The sequence below is a fragment of the Folsomia candida genome, unplaced genomic scaffold (genome assembly GCF_002217175.1).
Source record: "Folsomia candida strain VU population unplaced genomic scaffold, ASM221717v1 Fcan01_Sc022, whole genome shotgun sequence".
NCBI lineage: Eukaryota > Metazoa > Arthropoda > Collembola > Entomobryomorpha > Isotomidae > Folsomia > Folsomia candida.
Genome location: NW_019091214.1, coordinates 1,500,218 through 1,522,549, shown reverse-complemented (window position 1 = coordinate 1,522,549; position 22,332 = coordinate 1,500,218). Strand labels below are relative to the sequence as shown.

The window sequence follows — 22,332 nt, the reverse complement described above, 5'->3', positions numbered from 1 at the left end:
TGCATCAATTTTAATATATATATTGATTTTAGAATGATCATTTTTTACACCATTTTACCCCATATTATAGACTATTTATCAACCCCAGGACAATGGGAGGTGCCGATGACGTGACCAAGAAGGGCGAGGTTATCTTGAAGGATTCACAATTTCGCAACTTTGTAAAGAAGGGAGATGCAGAATTTCCCCCGGAGAAGAACCGCTACCACTTGTACATCAGCCTCGCGTGTCCCTGGGCGCACAGTATATAAGTTTATTTAAATATCTTTTATAAGATCGTTATGTCGTCTGTCTGTCCGTACCTCCGATAACTTTTCGAGACATAAAGACTTGATATTTTGACTCTGAACTCTTAACGTCAAGGGACAGGATGAGTTCAAAAATGGACCTAGGTCACACCCTTCAAGGTCAAAACGGTTAAAAACGATTTCCAAATATTATATTTATGAACTGAAATTTAACCCCGAATTCAATGGTGACCTCCATTTTGACCTCGAAGGTCACCAAATTCATATTTGATATAGATGTCACACCTGTCGAAAACACGTGTCAATTTTAACACATTTTCGACGGACAAAAGCAACATGACATTCATTTTGACGTATGTACTGTATAACACACTGCTTTCACCTCTTGGTTACGTGCGTTGTAACAGTTTATATTCTTAAATATGAAGAATGGGTTGATTAATACACTTGTCATATCAAAATTTATAATTATGAACTTTGTACCCTACAGAACTCTAATTGTCCGGAACTTGAAGGGCCTCGAAGACGTCGTCGGCCTCTCGATCGTCCACTACCTGATGTCGGATGATGGCTGGGAATTTTCCGATGCGCCCGGCTGCATTCCCGACACCGTCAACAACTTCAAGTTCATTCGGGAGCTGTACCATCAAAGCGACCCAAACTACTCAGGCCCGTTCAGCGTCCCCGTTCTTTACGACACAAAAACCAAGAAAATCGTCAACAATGAAAGTTCCGAAATTGTGCGGATGTTTAACTCGGAATTTAACGAGTTCTCAACCTCGCCCGAGTTAGATCTTTATCCTGAAGCGTTGCGGTCTCAAATCGACGAGTGGAATGAGGTCATTAATAACGGGATAAGTAATGGAGTATACAAGGCTGGGCTGGCCTTGACGCAAGGTTTTTGCACTTCGGGGGTTGCTTTGGGAATGGATTCGATGGCTGTGTCAGTTTGGTTGATTAAAAAAAATTAATCCGGACTTGGAAAATTTCCAAAATTTAAGCTCTATTTTTAATTTGTATGTACATAATCTTGAAAGCTTAAAAAATAGAGCATAAATTTTGGAACTTCTCCAAGTCCGGATTTTTTAAATTAAAAAATCGAATAAACTAGGTCGTGTCAGTCTATTCGATTATTATTTTTTAATCCGGACTTCTTCAAAAATTCGGAAAATTTACGCTCTATTTTTAATTTAACTATTTACAAACCAAAAAAATAGAGCGTGAATTTAGGAAATTCTTCAAGTCCAAAAAAAATTTAAAACCGAACCAACTGAAATAACCTCTAGTAACATCGAATTTATCTATAAAGCAATCCCCCATGTACAAAAACCTTGCCTTTTTTTACCCAAGACGCCTACGAACCAAGTGCAAAGTTGGTGTACGAAACCATGCTTAAAGTCGAGGACTTCGTGGCCAAGGTGCCGGGACCCTTCCTTTTCGGAGAGGCCTTGACCGAGACGGACATCCGCCTTTTTACGACCCTCATCCGCCACGATCCGGTCTACTATTTCCACTTCAAGTGCAACCTGACGGCCGTGAAGGACCTTCCGAACTTGTCCCTGTGGCTGAAACGGGTTTACGACCATGGCGAAATTAAGGACACGGTGAACATGGACCATATTAAAAAGTTCTACTACAGTAGCACGAGTAAGACTCATTTGCAGGTTAACCCGACAGGTGTGGTCCCTTTGTATAATGGGCCGATCATTGGGAAATAATTGGCATACCTGTTAATAATAAAATAATTTGTCGATTTTGTATAAAGGAATAAAGGATATTAAATACATACAATGATTTTACTCGCAAATAATGCCAAATTTTTGCATCAAAAGTTTTTACAATTAAATCCATACACAGACTTTGATGGGATAAGTTAAAATTTGATTTCGGCCCGAAGTCGAAAATGCAAGTTATTATGAAGTTTATTATAATATTTACAACCTAGGTAATACTAATGGCAGTGATAAGTTTCTCTAATTTCGTAATTTATTTCTTAAGTAAACTCCATAATAAATTGGGAAAATAGTTCGTTTATAAAATTTCATAAGGCAAATCAGAATCAGACTAAATAAACTCTTTTTTATGAGTTTGAAGTTTGTTTGTGAGTTTGTTTATGAGTTTAAAAAAGTTTAAAAAAGTAAAAGGAGTGAAAAAAATGTATGCCCAGTTTGTGAATTTGATCAAGGTGTTAATGATTTTCTTCGTAAATAACAGCGCCTTCTTAAACATTTTTGTGTAAAACAGTGCATGCATTTGGTACATTCAAAGTCTAAAATATAATTTTTGTAAATTTGATCAACGTAAATAGTTAAATGGTTAAGTATCCATATCGTCCTTCGCACTCTTGAATTTCCCTAATTTGGAATGAATATTTGTAGTCCTCAACAACAGGAGAGGAGAGTACACGTCCTCTTTTTTCTCTCTCACGATTATTTTTTGTTTTTTTAAAATTTTGTGTAAATTACTTAATACTCAGTTTTCGAGTTTGTGATATTGGCGTCATTCCGGACCCTCAAGTCAGTGGTAGATGATTTTTAACACCTAGACCTTAAATGACCTTTCTGTGCGACTTCTTATTTTGATGTCAACCGACCTCCCCTGATTTGTCAAAGTGGACTCTACTTCCTGAATAGTGCCCACTCCACTCTTCGGTATTTTCGGGGCACTCACAAGTTTTGAGTGGTTTACTCTGTGTTTCCGGTCTCCTCCCACATCCCATTTTGGACTGGATTCTAACAACTACGCTGTGGGCAAAGCGGATTAATTTGCCCTTGTACAAAAGCGCTCTGACCGATGGCGCTATACAAATTTCGATCTCATTCAGGTCCATTGTTCCAGTTTTCAAAATTCTTGAGTCATATATTAATTTTTGAAATTTGTTCAGCAACATCAGCAAAAAAAACCTCGAAGGATATGATGTCTACCCTGGCTGATATGATTTCAACTTCCATCTCTATACACTACAAGTAGTAACCAACTCGCACCATGGATGAATGTGATTATTGTCATTTAGAAATTGTTAATCAATTCGTACTTGTATGTTCAATTTGTCTGAAACTACATCATTTCAAGTGTCATCCATCGGTAACGAAGCCTCAAAAAGGGTATGAAAAACGTAACGTCGTGCCCACATGGAAATGTCCAAACTGCACATCGTCTATTAACGAAACAAAATTATGCAACTCGGCTCTCGTCGGAGTCAACTTCCTCAACTCATCATCTGTTCTGCAAGAAAATTCTCCTCCTCACTCTCCAAGTTTAACTTCCACTTCCTGCAAAAGTATCGACGCAAAACTACAGTCAATAGTTTTAAATAAACGAGTTAATAGTTGTAAAGATAATACGATAGTTCGCCAAGGAATTTGTAAGATAAATATAAATAAAGGTTTATTAATTTGTCATCAAAATGCCAACAGTATTAGAAATAAGTTTGATGATTATGTTTTATTACTGAATGAAAGTGCGATTGATGTTTTAGCACTTACCGAAAGTAAACTAGACCCTTTACGAGATAAAAGTAATATGTACTTAATTGATGGTTATAGTTTATATAGATTTGACCGTACTTATAATTCAGGTGTAGGAACTCTATTTTATATCAAGTCGCACTACAATGTTGAGTTTTTGGACACACATTTTGCAATTCCGGAACATTCAGAATGTAACATATTGAAGTTGCAATTTGCTAATGCTAAGCCAATGTTAATTTGCTGTATGTACATACACCCAAATATTGCAAAGAATAATGTTGTAGTGTTCTTTAGGAATGTCAACGCCTTTCTCTGTTCTCAAAACTTAGAATATTTTATAATTGGTGATTTGAATCTTGACTTACTTAAGAAATGTCCAGAGTCCTTTCAGTTATTTTTTGCTTGTAAAGAGTTTGGTCTTTGGCAATTAATTGACGGTTTAACTTTTAAAGGTCAGAGTTTGTTAGATCATATGTATACTAACAGAAAAGTTAATATTATTCAAAATGGTCACCACCCGTGGGGTGGGACTGACCATGACTTAACATTTGTAGTCAGGAAGGTTTCTAGACAAAAAATGAAACCAATGCTTATTTCTTATCGGAATTACCAAAATGTTGACCCAATTCTCCTTTCTACAGATATTGCAAAATATAGATTTGACATTAGTGCTTCCATTTCTGAACAAATGTTAGATTTTAATAATTATGTACTAACTCAGTTGGATAAATATGCCCCAGTTAAGAAACGTTATGTTAAGCCAAAAATGAATAACTGGTATACTTCTGAGTTATCAAAGTTAAGAAAACAAAGAGATAAACTTCATAAACTAGCGCACACTTCTAAATCTGATGGTGATTTCAAGAAATTTCGATGGATCAGAAATCGTTACAATACTAAACTTACGCAAACTAAGAAATATTATTATAATGTTAAATTTAAAGAGAGTGCTAAATGTACTGTTAGTTTATGGAATAATGTAAATAATTTAACAGGATTTAGAAAAAAACAATGTATATCCATACCGAAACTTGTGCTGCCGAATAATGTGGTTATTGATAGCCCAGAGAGGATTAATGAAAAATTGGCCGAGCAATTTATTGTGAGTCAGGTTTCAAAATTACCGGCAAATGATTTAGATTTAGAAATTAACAACTATTGTCGAAATTACAACAATGATGACTCAGTCCTTCAGACTGAAGCTCAGATTTGTGAAGTGAGTACTGAGGAAGTATAGAAAGTGATGTTTGAATCGAAAAAAGACACGAGAAGTGATTTGTATGTACCACTGAAGATCTTGAAGTCGTGTCAAGTAATTGTTGCTGCTCAGTTAGCTTTACTGTTTTCGCTTATATCTAAATCGTCATTCACTCCTCAAAGCTTTAGATCGGCTATAATTACCCCGTTGTATAAAGGTAAAGGTAAGAAGACAGATCCAAATAATTACCGTCTTATTAGTTGTCTTACTGTATATTGTAAACTATTCGAAAGATTATTGTTTAATAGAATACAACAAAGAATAGACGCTAATCTATGTAAACAACAGCACGGTTTTAGAAAAAATATGTCATGTAAAACAGCATTGATTGAATTTACCGATTATTTGTACAACTCTCTTGACAAACCGAATGGAAAGGTCATAGCGGTGTATTACGATGCTAGATCTGCATTTAATAGTGTGGACAGATCATTGCTTTTAAAGAAATTGATGTTACAGTTTAAATTACACCCTGTTTACATTAAGCTATTGAATAACTACTTGAATAATCGTTGTATATTAATGAAGGGTGATTCAAAATATTATGATAACCCTACAGGCTTATCACAGGGTGCCGCGATTTGTCCACTTCTTTATGCGGCATTCCAGGATGACATTTGTAAGATCATCACTATACCGTTTTTGTTGTACTGTGATGATCTAGTTATATACATATATGGCACAAATTTAAAAGACATGTTGCAACTATTAATGTGCAAGCTGGACTGATTGAGAATTGGTATAGTGAGAATAACATGATTATAAATTATAGTAAGACTAAATATCAAATATTTCATAAGCCACAAGATAAGATTCCCATAGAATTTGTTAATTATAAACTTAATATAAATGGCAATGAGATCGAACAAGGGTCTACGTTTAAATATTTAGGTATTAACATTGATTCTACGCTAAACTTTAAAGATCATTTGAGTAGTGTAACGAGTAGAGTAGCTGGTGCTTTGAAATACTTGTATGGCATTAAGAGGTATTTAACGGAAAATGTGGTTTCAATTCTGGTTAATTGTAATGTACATGCGATAATTGACTATTGTAGTGATATTTGGGCGGTTCAGACGCGTGTGCAATTAGCACCACTTCAAGCAAAGGTTGACACTTTTTTAACACAATATTACTTACCGGTTATATGTAAGAAGGCCAGAAATAGCAAGAAAAAATGTCGATTTAAGATTAATATTGATAAACTAAGAATGAAATGTAATTTATTAACGTTGGAAGAGAGGAGAGATTTATTTTTATTGAAATATGCCTTTGTTCATTTGTACAAGCATGATGAGACTCGTAGACAGGAACGAAGTTGGCCTCTCCTTCCAGTGTCTGCATGTAATACAACTTTCGCTAATAATAATATAAATTGTCGCAGCATAAAATTATGGAACTCCCTTCCAAGGGAATGGACCATAAATGACCTTAAGTATAATGAGTTTGTTGAAAAATGCAAGGTTTTTTTGGTGAAGAGTAGAGATAATGAATTTATTTATTTTTGAGAAATATAGGTTTAGTTGATTAGTATAGACAGATGTTTATGCACATGTTGTGTTATAGCTTGTAAACCAGACTGAATGTGACTAACACTTGAATAAAGGTAAATTGAATTGAATTGTAATTCTGTGAGCAAAATGAGGAATACAATGAGAAAAAATAAATTGACACAAAATTTCAGAAAGCCAATTGGGTTATCGTAAACTTGCAAAAACATCTGTAAATTTGATCAAGCTGTTCATGATTTTATTAGTAAATATTTGTATAAAAATAAATTAAAATTTTGTAAGATTTGAAGTCAAAAATGTAACTTTTATGAATTGTTGCATTATATTTATAATATAGGTCAGCTAGTCACAGTCGTGAATTTCCTTAATTTCGGAATGTGTAATCCTTTAAGTAAAATGGGGAATACATTGACAAAAATAAATAAATTAAAGATTTCCAAAGGACAACAAAATTATCGTAAATTTGCAAACATTTCTTTTTTTATAAAAATATATTCCAGATTTGTTATTTTGATTATGGCTTATTCGTAAAACATAGGGTCGAATTTTTACATAATTAACGTATTGAGTGTCTGCAAAGTCTTGGATGGAATAAGTTTTTTTTTAATTTGATACGATTTGAAGTCGAAAATAGAACTTTTTTTTGAATTTTGCATTATAATTGTAATATAGGTTAGCTAGTCACAATCGCAAATTTCCTTAATTTCGGAATGTGTAATCTTTGTAATCCTGTAAGCAAAATGGGGAATACATTGAGAAAAATAAAAAAGAAATTTCAAAAAGAAATTGAAACTATTGTAAACTTGGAAAAATCCTTTTTTATAAAATATTTGTAAATTTAATCAAGTTATTCATCATTAGATCTGTAAACATTTACATAATACTGCCTTATTTTTGCATTAAAAATATTAAATTCACCCACTGGGATTAAATTAAAATTCGGTATTATTCGATACTCTCGATATTCGAGATTCGTTTAAAGTCAGAAATACTTTTTTTGTAAATTTTATATCATACTTATAATTTAGGTTAATTCGTCGCAGTTTGAAATTCAGTCCTAAATTTAATTAATTTCGCAATAGATCTTTATAACATGTAAATAAACTGGGTAATAAATTGTGAAAAATAAAATAATATTTGTCAAATTTCAAAAGCAAAATCAAGTTATAAATCGTAAACATTTTTTTAATAATTTCGTTTTTTTAGAATTTGATCAAGCTGTTGGAAATAATATTTATAAGCATCTAATAATAGCCTTATTTTTGCATAAAAAACATTAGGCGCATCCCCTGGAATGGAATAAAAATAAATTCAGATTTGGTACGATTTGAAGTCGAAAATGTAAGTTTTATGTATTTTTGCATTATATTGATTATCCAGGTCACAGTCCCGAATATCCCCAATTTCGGAATAATCTTTGTTGGTAATCCTGTAAGTAAAATGGGAATACATTGGAAAAAATTACTTAACCCAAGATTTCAGAAGGCCAACAAGATTATCGTAAACCTGCAAAGATCTCTTTTTTATAAAAATATATTTCAGATTTGTTACTTTAATTTTTTTTGCATAAAAAACATAAGGCGCATCCCCTGGAATGGAATAAAAATAATCTAAAATTTGATAGGAGTTGAAGTCGAGAATGTAATTTTTGCGAAGTTTATCATACTTTTTATTACCAAGATAATCTTGTAAGCTTTTCCTTAATGAACCTTTGCAATTCTGTAAACAAAAAACTGCGTAATAAGTTGAAATAAAAGTTCCCAAAAGTTTGTAAACTTTCAGAATGAAAATCAGATTATCAAAAACTTATAATCTTTTTTATATAAAAATATGTGACCATTTTATTAATTTAATCTTTATTTGAAATAACGGAACCTAATTTTACATGAAAACATATTAAGTGTCTCCACAGAGTTGGATAGAATAACGAAAAAATAAAATTCGATGCGCTTTGAAGTCGAAAATGTAATTTAATAAATTTTATCTTCGTATTTATCACTTAGGTAATTTGTAACTCATTCTTGAATTTCCCTAAAAATGAAATGAACCTTTGTAATTTTACACGTAAAAAACTTGGCAATAAATTGAGAAAAACTGTGTGCTCAATTTGTTATTTTGATCATGATTTTATTCGCAAATAAGAAGTGCGGAAATGTTGCATGAAAACGTACAGAGAGTTGGATGGAATAAAAATAAATAAAAATTTGGTACCATTCGAAGTCTATTGTTGTTGTTGTTGTTGTTGTTAAGCCTTTATTCAAGTGTCAACAGAGATCAATTCATTATAAATTGATTTAAATTGATCTAAAATTTAATTTTTATAAATTTCGTCCACATATTTCATCCTTGTTGCACCTTCTATATGAATCTATTGTTGGGCTATAAATTAAGAAAAATATAATTTCAAAACCAAAATCAAGTTGTAAATCGTAAGCTTATAAAAATTTAATTTTTATAAAATATTTGTGAATTTGATCCGTTAAACTGTTCAAAACCGTTAGTTTATAACCGCGGTTAACCGTCAATAGTTACTTATTGTTTGCATAAAAGTAAAATTTGATACAATTTGAAGCTGAAAATATAATTTTTATGAATTTGGTAAATATATGTACTAAAGTCTACACAATTTGCAAAGTCCTGAGTTTCCCTAATTTCGGAATGAATCTTTGTAATTAATTGAGAAAAAATTAATAAATGTAAAATTGAAAATCAGACTATTTTACAAAGATTTCTGTTTTATAAAAACATTTGTGAATTTAATCAACCTATTCATAATTTTATTAGTTACTTTTATTGGTTAATATCTCATCGTGCCTTATTTTTGCATACAAAAATATTAAATGGAAACTACTGGATTAAAAATAAATTACAATTTGGTACGATTCATAAAATTTAGGATACGTACCACTTTAATATGGTTTAAAGTCGAAAATTTAATTTTTATTAATTTTGTCACCATATTTATTTATAACTTAGGTCTTCACAATACCAGTAATCGCATCAAAATACTATAACATATAGATAGAAGGCGGTGGGTAACCACTACTGGAAAATAAAAATAAATTAAAATTTGATACCAATCGAAGTCAAAAATATATTTTTTATGAATTTTATCATCAAAATTAACGTCAGGTTTTCACGGTTTTGCATTTCCATGATTTAGCAATAACTCTTTATTAACTTGTAAGCAAAAACTAGGTAATAAATTGAGAACAAAAAAAAATTCAAAAGGAAATTCAGAATATCGTAAATTTAGAAAAATATTTGTGAATTTAATCAAGCTGTTAATGATTATATTTAATCGTTTATCGTACAATGCCAAAAATAATTCCTTATTTGTACATAAAAATATTAGATGCATCCACTGGAATAAAAATAAATCCAAATTTGATACGATTTGAAGTCAAAAGTGTAATTTTTATGAACTTTATCACAATATTTTAATTTAGGTTGAGTTTCCATACGCGTGAAATCTTGAATCCATAATTTCGGAATGAATTTTTGTATTCATGTAAATGAATTGAAAAGAATAAATGTAAAATTTCAAAAGAAAAATCAGGTTATAAATCGCAAGCTTAGAAAAATTTATATTTTATACAATATTTGTGAAGATCAAGCTGGTAATGCATATATTTGCAAGTATCTTACAGTGCGTATTTTTTCACTAAAAATACTGAATGAATCCACTGGAATAAAAATAAATTAAAATTTGATACGAGTTAAAACCAGAAATGCATTTTTTCGGAAATTTTATTATTACGCAATTGTTTTATTCAGATTTTATGTCCTTCTCGGTTCTCGGAAACAAATTTTGAACGAACTCAAAATTTACGTATTTACAATTCACAGCTTGATCAAATTCACAAATATTTTACTAAAAAGAGATTTTTGTCAGTTTACGATAATCTGATTTTCCTTAACTGAAACTTTTGGAAACCATTTTTTCGAAAATTCATTTATAGTTACAATTAGCAAGGATACGTTAAACCTTATAAGTAAACTAATTATATTAAAATAGCACGATTGTTGGCCAAAAATACATTTCTTGCAAATTTTATTAACTACGAAATTTAGGTTTTATGTGCTTCTCTAATATACCAATAAATTTTGGACAAATTCGAAATTTTAAATATTCATGTACAATTCACATTTTGATCAAACGTTTTACTAAAAAGCGATCCTTGTCACTTGAAACCTTATAAATTCCGAACCTCTAAGCAAAAAGGTAAAAACTTATTTTTAAAATTCCACAATTTTGCACCATAATTTTTTCCAAAAATTTTATTACACAACTCATCTCTGTACAAACACCCGAGTGAATTCAAAGTCATAAATGAAACCTTGAAATGGTTCCTGTCCGAATAATGTGACGTGTGGGGGAAAAATCCGATCTTATTAAGTATTTTCCCCTGAAAACTTCAATTTTTAACAAGTTTGACATTTGATTTGTGATGACATCCATGTGTTGTGAAGGGTTGAAAGGAAGAAGGGCGAGGGGAAAGTTGTTACCCGGGATAGGGCAGGAAGGATGGGACGGATTTTTACAAAATTAACGAAACTGTTACCCGACTCTTTTTCAGGGTCAAAAAAACGGAGGTCCTTATGCACGGCTCACCCCGAAAAAAATGAGAAATTAAAGTGTATCAATATTTCATGGTGAATACATTTCGTGACTCACTCACTCAAGTTTACGCTTATAGTCTGCATGATTATCCTTTTGAAATTGTATTAACTATTCAATTCGAATGTTTTAGTATTTTGATATAAAAATAAGGCACCATTATTTACGAATACGAATAAAATCCTGATCAAATTCACAAACTGCGCATGTTTTATAAAAAAAATGATCTTTACAGTTTTACGATGATTTTATTTTCCTTTTGAGATTTTACAAACTTTTGCAAACCTTTTTCCTCAATTTATTGCTGAGTTTTTTTTACTTAAAAATCTTCAAATATTGATCGCGAATTAGGGAAATATACAGGTGTGAAAACTTTACCTAAGTTATTTTTATAATGTGAAAAAATTCATAAAAATTACATTTGGACTTCAAACCCGATCAATTTTTTCTGCTTTTATGCCACCTGGATGTACTTAATACGTTTTCACGCAAAAATTCGGCCCCATTGTTTACGAATTAAGTTATGATAAAAATAACAAATTCGGCACATTTTGTAAAAGAAGGTTAAGTTTACGATAGTCTAATTTTGCTTCTAAAATTTTACAAACTTTTGGGAACCTAGTTTCTCAATATATGTATTTCCAAGTTTGCAAACTTACAGAATTACAAGGTGCATTGAGCAATTAATAATAAAACTACATTTAAAAAACAACATTCTTCGGTGAGGGTGCGACTAAAAACTTTAAAACAAGAGTATTGAGCTAATTTTAAAATTTAATATTTGCCAAATTTTGCCTCACCGTGGGCCCAAATTGATTTTGTATTTAAATAATGCCCACGGTGAGGCAAAAGTTGGCAAATATTAAATTTTAAAATTAGCTCAATACTCTTGTTTTAAAGGTTTTAGTCGCACCCTCACCGAAGAATGCTGTTTTTTAAATGTAGTTTTATTTTCTGGTTTTTGCGTGGGAACTTTTTCGTTGGTCACCAATAGCAACCAGATAGGTGCAGTTATGAATAGTCTTTTAAGCAGCGTAAATGGCTGCAGATACCACCATCAAAAGTTTCTCATTTTCCAACCGATTTTTCTCGAACGTATCTCAAATGATGCGTGGTCAGCGCCCGGACAATAAAATCAATGTCGGGCATGATCATTGTATGGCAAAATTGAATTTCCGGTTCATTTTAAAGTTTCAAAGGTCCTAAAATTCTTGCAATATTAGACTTTCGTAACGAGAAAGATGAAAAGACACTAGATTTCATAATTGTCTGATTTTTTTGTTTCAACAATTTTTCGATAAATGCAACCGTTCGAGCTGTGGCCGTGGCGGAAGTTTTAGGACCCTGTCTTGAAAGCATACCTTGGCTTCGCCGTAACCATGCGCTTTTCTGTCGTGAGGGTAGCCCTTGGTTACTTTTCTCACCTCAGAAAAATGACAGAATGGCATAGTAATTAAATTATTGTACCTAAATTGTATAATTTTAATAATTAATAAAATCCATCCAAATTACATTTTCGACTTTGAACTTATCAACCTATAATTTATCTTTACATAGTCCAAGTCTTTTAACGCTATTTTATGTAAATTACTTACGAATAAAATCATTAGCATGCATTTCGACCAACAAATTTGGCACATATTTTATAAAAACGAGATTGTCAGTTTACGTAAATCTTATTTCAGTTGTGAAATTTTACAAATTCTTGGACACCATTTTTCCAGCGAAGTGTTTTATGCTTTCCTATACGCAAATTGTGTACGCATAAAATTATTGACACCTATTTGCTCAAATTCACAAATTGGACACATGTTTAGGAAAAATAAATCTAATAAATTTACGATAATCTGATTTTCGTTTTGGAATTGTAAGTTCAGAAACCGTTTTTTTCAATTTACCGAGTTGACTGACAGAATTAAAAAGATTCATGGCGAAATTTACGAGTGTCACAAATATTACGCGAGATATAAATACTGAGGGTAATTCACGTTAGCCTTTGTAACTTCGTAACGACGTAAACTTACGAAGATCAACTTACGAACCAAAAAAATGCCAAGCTCGTTTGTAACGTCTAATTTTGTATTTTTAGCGGCTTGCCAAATTTGTTGACCTATTTGAGTCCAGTTTCGAAGCATCAGCTCATTTTTCTCTGGGTGGCGAAAGGAGAAATCTTGATCAATTTAAAATGCGACAGATCTTGTACTTAATAATAAAATTATAGATGCTAAAACTTTTACATTTAATTAATTAATTATACCATTCCAACAGTTTCTAGTAAACGAGGCCACTGCGAAAGGGTTACCGAAATATCCTTTGTATTCCGAATCTCTGCCGTCCTCATAGGGTAGGTTTGCGCCATATATTCTAAAACCTGACTCTGGGGACTAGATGAGTAAGCCAGCCAAGATTTTTTCCCTTCGTCGTCTTCTGACGGAGCTAAACAAATTGTCAAAAATTCCATCCCATTTGAATTTTGAAGAAACTGTCGATAAAATGCAAAATTACCGTATGATTCAGAGCTACTGCTGACGACATTTATTGACAATCCAACGCTGTACTTCTTCCGTAAATGCCTTAACCTTTCTTCAATTAGTCCTGATGCTGGAATTCTTTTTCGGACACTTGATCCTGTCGAATTTGATATGATGACTGTCGACGGACTATAAAATAAATTCTGAAAAAAAATCTTATTAATTTGATGAGAAATGAGTTAATTTCAATGTTTACTAACCATAATATCTTTTTGTTGCTGATTTGATAAATTTTGAAATAACTGAGATGCCACACATTCTGCGAGGTTTTGTTTCTCGTGATTGGATGGACTATTTACATTCAAACATGATTTCATTAACTTTACCACCATACTTACTTATATGGACAATATAGTCGAGATTACTTACTAATAGCTGTACTGCTTGACAAGATAATTAACAATGCGGCGTTTAATTACGGTCTTAATGCGGTAATTGATGACATTAGTTTCTCCAATTTCTTCTAACAATTGCTTGCCTTTTGTTGTACCTTTCTCCTCGTCAGACTTTAAAATAATCGACTTGATATCCTAAAATCACAAAAAAATATTATGAAAAAAACGCTAACAGAAATTAATAAAAAAATGTTTCATACAAATAATGGTTGCAAAATAACAACTGCTTCCGCTTGATCCACTGTCAAATCTCCAACACTCTCAGAATTTTGAGAATTGACGCTAATATTGTTGTCAATCTGTAATAAAAAAGATGGTTTAACAACCAATTACATAGCTGTGAATTAAAACAAAATTTGAATGCAATAAAATTTATGGTTCTTACAACTATTATTTTCATTGTTTCCTCCACTTGTGCTCGCTCTGCTCGCTGTTCAGTCTCTGAGCTTGATTTCCCTAACTATATATACATATGTACAAAAAATTCTTTTAAACTAATTCAATTGGGCAACAAATTAAACCATCACCATGCGGGTCATCAATTAATCGTGAGCGAGTCAACAATAAGTACATCGTCGTTTGGATTGATGGAGAGTTTAGAAAAATCGAACACAACCTTCAAATCGTTAAACATTGTCCTTGACCCGGACTTGTAATTTATTCCACTGCCTACTTCTTCACATAGTGAAAATGCAATGTTAAGTGATATGCGCCTTGCAATAGTCTTGGAAATATTTTTGAAATTGTACGAGTTTTTGCCAATAGTTTTTGCCAATCGATGCTTTGCTTCAAACCGCATGCACCAATATTGTTTAAGAGGTCCCAAGTGCTCTACAGCGTTGGCGTAGTGTAACAAGTGATGGAATTTTGGGGTCAAGTTACTATGAGCCAAGTTAATGAATGTTTCATGATGCTCAGAAATTAAATAATTTAGCAACTTGATCCCTGGCCTACTTATTTGTGGTGCCATTAAGATTCTAATAATCCTACGTAACCGTAAAACTAAAATCCAATGCTTATCGTCGTTAGACAATTTATCACCAAATATGGCGGGGAAAATTAAGAAAAAGTGGCTCATTTCCGATGCAGAAAAGCAGGTTTTTTTGTCTCCTTCAACAAAACCGATGTCAATTTCTGGTAATTTGGAAATGGAATGAGAATAACTTTTAATGGACGATGATATCCTGTGGTTAATTTCTGTAAGAGAGAAAAAGCCGTTTTGGCACACATGCTTTAAAAACAGTTTTAATTCAGTTATACAAATGCCCTCCAGTACATCATGCATAATATCTGGAGCAAAGTTGGATGTAATGTGAAAACCTTTAATATCATTTAAAATAGTCCCTTCCCTAATACCTGTCAAGCTAACATTATTAATTTGTAAATCATTTTCATAGTCTTCTAGGCTTCGTCTTTGTGCGATTACTTCCTCAATGGCAGTGAAAGTCTGCTGCTTACCCATCTTACAAAATCTACATCTAAAATTTGCGTTAAAACTTTCTGTGAACCCAAATAGTGTATGCAAACCAAGATTATCGCCACAAAATTGAAGTACTTGTACATGTGTAAATGGAGTCTTGGATAAAAAACTTAATCTGGTGGAATTTATGTGTAAGGAGTTTAATTCAATTACAATTGGTTTGAGAATTAAATTCATTCCATACTCCTTTAAATATTTAGACTTTACAATTAAAAGTGGAAAAATGTTATATAACTGAACTTTTAAATGTGGAAGAAAATTGGAAATAGTAAAATAAAACATTGCAAGTTTATGAATTTTGGCTTTGGATCCTAACGGGTTACATATTTCTACATCATCATAATAAATTTGCAAACACAAAGGATTATTTTCGAAACTTCGAAATAATTTTCCTGACATAAAATTTTCAAAAATTTCTGTATTTGAATTTTGCCCTTGATAATTTGTGTTATCAAATTTTTTAGAAAGAATAAGGGGGAGCGTTTCGGACAATGGAAATTGGTAGGAATTGTCAAACTTTTCCATCATCAAACCAGAACTTCTATTGTATTTAAAGTGTGACCCTAACCTTATTTCTTTCGGGTCAACTAAAAGCGACCCTTCTCTTAAAAGTTTTTTCAATTTGATACTGAGAAGAATTATTACTTGGAAATGGGTCTTTCAATGTATTTAATTTTGTGCACAACTAGTTCTGGGCTTGTGATTTTGATAGACAACTGTTTTGCAATTTCAATAATACTATTAACTAAAGAGTTAGCAGCGCAAAGAATGTCATTGCACTTTGATAAAGAAATTCCTCCTGACATTTGTAATGACTTAACAAAAATAAGTTTATAGTCGGCATTTACTTCCTGAATTTGCTGGGGTGAAAATATTTCCTGATTTATGTTTGACATTGTATTTACATCATCAATATTTTCTGTGTGCGTATAATTTGAGAAAAATGATCTAATCACTGGACAAACCTGTCTTTCAACATGTTTCTTAAGATTAAAAGAGCAAGTAAAAACCATTGAACATAATGGACAATTTAATCTAACCCTCCCATTGTTTCCAGTAATCTCGTGTACATCTCTAACATGAATCCAATAATCTTTAAAAGATGCAAAATAACTTCCGCAAATACTACAAGAAAAACGTTGTAAATTTAATTTGCTTGACCTCAACTGACTAACCTCTCTAACAGCTGCAATTAACTTTAGTCGGTGACCAACCGATGGTACAATTTCAGCTAAGAGACGCTCCTCCATGGACCCAGCGGCACAATCCGTCAAAGTCTTCAAGACGTTGTCGTCGACGTCATTATCTATTGAGAATTTGCAAAATTTTTATTATGTAAAACCTTGGTATAATAATTATTTGTGATGTCCTTACCCTTAAACTTCTCAAGATAATGCGTGAGAGCACAATTATGCAGAGCACTTTCTAATAGTTCTGTCATGTTTGATTAGTTTTATAATTAATTATAAAATTTTAAGTGGTGAATAAATTATAATCTCTTCAACTCGGTCGTTATTTTCAAGTCTTCCACCTCGCGGTGGCGTTTGGTGGTGGCATACTGAGCAAACTTTTTTTAACCACTTGTTGTCCAATATTACCCCAAACTGTTGGTTAAATTTTACCCAACAATTGTGTAAACGGAAATTTACACAACTTTTGCTTAAAAATTGGCCAACGTATTAGTAATCTTTACCCAATAATCACCAAAAATAATTTTAGCCAACACGAAGACAAATTTAGACCAACATAAGTGCAAACTAAAATTACACAATCCCGTTGTGTAAATTTTGACTCCGTTACAACTATTTATTGGCCAAATTTCTTGCAAAAATTACCAATTTTCTTTTGCACAACTGGTTGTGCACAACTTTATTTAGAGTGTACGAAATTAAGGAAATTTTGAATTGTGAAGGGATGTCACATGCAACATGCACCATCCCTCCTTTATCTCCCTTCTCCGTCTCCACATTCTCCTCTTCTCTCTGCCCAAACCACGTTATCCAACGTGACCGGACATTCACTCAACATTATATATTCAAGATTCAAGGACACGTCTCCTCCTTGAATCCACCTTCAGAAATACAGCCGACGCTACTGTCCTTCAGACAGTGGCAGGCTGGGACTCAACAGGAGAACATCTTCTCTCCTTCTCCGCCATTCGTCCTAAATATCACAATTACAAATATTATACATACTTACCTATCAGTCCCAGTCATAATTTCATTTCCCCTTAAATTACACACTTACCAATTTACACAGTCTACTTGTATATTTATTGCGCTCCGATAAATAAATGTTCCTATAATTGTGCATAAATGATAACTATTGTGTGTGCCGTGTGAGTTATTTGGCGACCGATCTGATAAACTGTGTTATACATCCTCCTCCGAATCTTGGTGCCCATTTACACATATGAACTATTGTGCGTCATTGGGATATTCATCCCCACAAGCGAGCCCCATTTCCTCTACCTCACAGCTACGGACTCCTCCTGTGTGGCGACTCGTGGGATACCGACGCACAACGCCACCGACGTGGCGTACCTGGCCCTTCGTCCAACCAACGCCCAAAGACTTGGTGGACGCCCTCATCACCCCATCCCCAACGCCCACAATTGAAAGCAGCGAATCTAAATTGTTAATAAAATGATAAAATTTACACAAATTATATTTTCGGCTTTGAACCGTATCAAATCTTAATTATTATTTTTACATAATCCATCCAAGTCTTGTAATACTTTATTTACGCAAATTATTTACGAATAAAATGATTAACAGCTATTTTGATCAAATTCGAAATTGGGCGTATATGTTCATGTAACAAGAGATTTGTATAAGTTTACGATTTATGAGTCATAAATTGTTGAAAAATTGAACAATTTTGGTTGTAATTTCGGTAAAATTTCGGTTGTAATTTCGGTAAAATTTTGGTTAAAATTTAGGTTGTAAAATTTCGGAATAAAATCAGGAAGGGAAACCTATTTTCTTCATTTTCTCACCAGTTTACTTACAAGATTGCAAAGATTCATTATAAAATTCAAGTGGTACATATCTTTATCATAAAAAACATGAGAAAATCCGCATAAATTACGTTTCCGATTTGAATCGTATCAAATTTAAATTATTTTATTTCAACGATTATCCACGAATAAAATCATTAACAGCTTGATCAAATTTACAATATTTTTTTAAAGCGATTTTTTTATGATAGTCTAATGATAGTCTATCTTTATGATAGTCGAAGTCTATGATAGTCTAATTTTCCTTTTTGAAATTTGTTTTTTTTTCAATTTATTTATTACCCAGTTTACTTGCAGGAAATTAAGTGATAGGAACTTTATCCCAAGTTATAAATGAGTAACAATAATCAATCTAATTTACAATAATTCATGATAAACTTCATAAAATTGCGTTTTCAATTTCGATTCTTATCATATTTTAAATTCAATTCAATCCAACATTTTTGTAGAAAATTCTAATCTCGTCCCCTTTTTGGATGCATTTTTTCTTCAATTTCATGGCATCATCATCATTTCCATGAAAAAATGATCGCATAATCATAAGCATTTCATATTGTTGAGAACATTCAGGGACTTTTATGTGTTTGAAGTTTGCAAAAAATTGTATTTCTGATTTGACTTCGAAATGTATCAAATTTTAATTTACTTTTATTCCACGCAAATCTTTTAATAGTTCGCATGTCTATTATTTACGAATAAAATCATTAACAGCTATTTTTATCAAATTTGTAAATTGTGTACATATTTATAAAAAAAGAGATTTTTTCAAGTTTACGATTTATGACTTAATTTTGAAATTTTACAAACATTTGGACTCGGAACAAAACTTACCTTCGTGACAAATATGTAATATGGTAAAATTCGTAAAAATTACATTTTCGACTTCGACTCGTATCAAATAAAATTTTTTTCTCATCCAAATCTATGGGCGCTTTAAATACCTTTTTTTATGCAAAAATAAGGCATTGTTATTTACTTTTAATATCATTAACATATATTTTGATCAAATAATAATAATAATAATAATGAGGATTTATTTCTTCACGCAAAATCAGTCCATTACAATTTTAGCAAAATAAGATCAAAACCCCATCAAGTGGGAAATACTTGACCTTATACATTTCTACAACATGCTTTATAGTTCATAGTATTTTCGTCACATAATTTCATAATATAATTCAGTAGAAATCGAGTAATTAGTTATAATTTTAACAAATACATAAATGTAAGTTTACGTAAACCTGAATTTTCGTTTTTTGAATTTCACAAACTCCGGCGGAACCGTTTTTCTCAATTTATTTGTATGTATTACCTAGTTTACTTGCAGGATTACAAAGGTCCATTGCGATTAAACAATTTATACTGAAAGTAGGAAGTACTTTAAGGTGACCTAAATTATAAACGTAATCATGACATTCATAAAAATTACATTTTCGACTTCAAATCGTACTAAAGTTTGAATTATTTATCCAAGTCTATGGATGGATTTAATAACTTTTTATGCAAAAATTCCCCATCATTACATATTTGCGTATAAAATGATTAATAGCTTCATCAAAGTTACAAAGTGGGCACATGTTCATTATAAAAAGGAGAGCTTTCTTTATGAGTTTACGAACAATAATATGATTTTCTTTTTGAAATTTTACAAACTTTTAGAAATCTATTTTTAAGTTATTACCCAGTTTGCAAGATTGCAAAGATACGTTACAGTTACGAAATTAGGGATATTAACGAATGGATAACTCTCACCTTAAGTTTTAAATTTAATGATAAAATTTATACAAATTACATCTTCGACTTCGAATCGTACCAAATTTTGACTTATTTTATTCGCACGAAACAAAATCATTAGCAGCTATTTTGTTCAAATTGACAAACTGGGCACATATTTATCTTATCAAAAAAAGAGATATTTGTAAGTTTACAATTTATAAGCTGATCTTCCTTCTGAAATTTTGCAAACTCGTACGGGATTTTTTTTTTCTCAAGTTATTACCAAGTTTACTTACAGGTTTGCACTTTGCAGATACGCAATATGGAAAATTTGGGATTAGCAAATATTTTCTGAAAACTTTAAAATTTCATATTTCATAATTTTTGAAAGGTTATGGTTTTCTTTTTGAAATTTTGCACACCTTTGGAAACCCTTTTTTTAGATTTACCTCCGAGTTGACTTGCAAGATTACCTACTTATAGGCTATCCTCTACGAATGGGAAATTTACAATTGGCAAACACACCGTAAAGTTATCACCTAAATTGCAAACATTTTGATAAAATTCTTAAAATTATATCACGAATCGTATCTTTATTTATATAAAAAAAGAAATTTCTGTTCAAGTTTATACAAACCTGATTTTCCTTTTAGAATTTTTTTAAAACTTTTGGAAATCATTATTCTTAAGTAAATTATTAATGAGTTCATTTTCTGGATTACATGGACGTTCATTAATCTTAATTAATGAACGTCCGTATAACCTAAGATAAAATGTTGCTAATTAAATTCATACATATTTCATTTCTGACTTCGAATCGTATCGAATTTTGATTTATCTTATTCGCACGATTACTTATTTACGAAATAAATGTGATTACAGGATATCACAACAAGATTTGATTTATTCTTATTCCATGCAAGGCAAGCGCTTTAATATTTTTTAAGGAAAAATAAGGCACAATTATTTACGGATAAAATTATGCTTAAATGACATGTTTTATAAAAACGGGGTCTTTCCAATTTAATTTTAGAAAAATTTAAAAATTTTGTGGCAACTTTTTTTCTCAATTTATTACCAAGTTTTTTACTTTCAGACTTACAAAGATTGATTTCGAAATTAGTGAAATTCGTCACACTGAAAACATTACCTAAATTACAATGATAAAATTTATAAAAAGTACATTTTAGACTTCAAATCGTGTAAAACTGTTATCATCTTTTATTTCATTCAAGTCTGTGGGGGCATTTATTTATTAATGCATTATTGTCTATTGTACCTGAATTGTAAATATAATTTCCAAATTCATCCGAATTACATTTTCAACGTCGAATAGAACCAAATTTTTATTTTTATTTTTGCATATTCTACCCAAGTCCTGTAATTTTTTATACAAACATAACTAAGACACTATTGTTTAGAATAAAATCTATAGTTATTTTCAGAAAATTCACGACATGCTGTAAAAAGGGATCTTTGCTAGTTTACGATAATCCAATTTTCCTTTCAAAGGTTTACAAAACTTTTTTTCGCAATTTATTGCCTAGTTTACTTACAAAAATTTATCCGATACGAAATTAGGGAAATTTATGAGTGGCATAAATAGTGCCGCAGTTACAAATATTAGTATAAATTTCATCAAAGTTACATTCTCAACTTTAAATTGAATCAGATTTTATTCTGTTTTTGCATATTCAATCCATCCAAGTTCAACTTACGAACCATAAACATGTCTCTTATCTTCCTAAGGTGTTGTAAGTTCGTAAGCAAAAAATTGCATTGAAAATTTACCTCGGCTTCGTCAAAAGTTCGCAAATTAACATGATTAAGGAGTCACCATTAGTCACCAAGGCTCACGTGAATTGCCCGATCATTTTTAAATTAGTCAGAAATGAAATTTTGAAATTAGGGAAATTTAGGATTGGAAACATTTTTTGACGAGTTTAAATTTCACCTTAGTTATAAACGTCGTGATCTAATTCATAATAATTACATCTTCAACTTCGAATCATCAATCATATCAAATTTTATTAATTTTTATTCCATTCAAGTCTGCGAATACATTTGATATCTTTTTTATGAT

The 22,332-nt window shown here is 31.5% G+C and overlaps 4 protein-coding genes and 1 long non-coding RNA gene across 6 annotated transcripts; 2 read left to right on the top strand and 3 right to left on the bottom strand.

Annotated features, from left to right (window-relative positions):
* Nucleotides 1-70: 70 nt before the first annotated feature.
* LOC118438491 lies at nt 71-428 on the bottom strand. Its single transcript, XR_004836836.1, has 2 exons — nt 303-428; nt 71-232 (listed from the first exon to the last, which is right to left on the bottom strand). It is a non-coding gene; the product is annotated as an uncharacterized LOC118438491 (long non-coding RNA).
* LOC110858830 (glutathione S-transferase omega-like 2) lies at nt 250-2,042 on the top strand. Its single transcript, XM_035858878.1, has 2 exons — nt 250-1,145; nt 1,599-2,042. The coding sequence occupies exons 1-2, from the start codon at nt 671-673 to the stop codon at nt 1,964-1,966; spliced, it is 843 nt and encodes a 280-aa protein (XP_035714771.1). The 5' UTR covers nt 250-670; the 3' UTR covers nt 1,967-2,042.
* A 345-nt stretch (nt 2,043-2,387) lies between these two features.
* On the top strand, nt 2,388-6,789 carry LOC118438490. Its single transcript, XM_035858877.1, has 2 exons — nt 2,388-3,214; nt 3,321-6,789. Exon 2 carries the CDS (start codon nt 3,771-3,773, stop codon nt 4,953-4,955), a length of 1,185 nt encoding a protein of 394 aa, XP_035714770.1. The 5' UTR covers nt 2,388-3,214; nt 3,321-3,770; the 3' UTR covers nt 4,956-6,789.
* Nucleotides 6,790-12,010: 5,221 nt separating this feature from the next.
* Nucleotides 12,011-16,077, bottom strand: LOC118438481. Of its 2 annotated transcripts, XM_035858844.1 has the most exons (7): nt 14,420-16,077; nt 14,235-14,333; nt 14,009-14,169; nt 13,840-13,930; nt 13,614-13,782; nt 13,366-13,544; nt 12,011-13,278 (listed from the first exon to the last, which is right to left on the bottom strand). In XM_035858844.1, the coding sequence occupies exons 1-7, from the start codon at nt 14,432-14,434 to the stop codon at nt 13,243-13,245; spliced, it is 750 nt and encodes a 249-aa protein (XP_035714737.1). In that variant the 5' UTR covers nt 14,435-16,077; the 3' UTR covers nt 12,011-13,242. The 2 variants fall into 2 exon arrangements, 1 of the variants encoding a protein (XP_035714737.1); XR_004836825.1 differs by having other exon boundaries at nt 12,011-13,544.
* A 78-nt stretch (nt 16,078-16,155) lies between these two features.
* On the bottom strand, nt 16,156-17,388 carry LOC118438527. The gene is made up of 2 exons (XM_035858974.1): nt 16,889-17,388; nt 16,156-16,820 (listed from the first exon to the last, which is right to left on the bottom strand). The coding sequence occupies exons 1-2, from the start codon at nt 16,953-16,955 to the stop codon at nt 16,156-16,158; spliced, it is 732 nt and encodes a 243-aa protein (XP_035714867.1). The 5' UTR covers nt 16,956-17,388.
* Nucleotides 17,389-22,332: the final 4,944 nt, after the last annotated feature.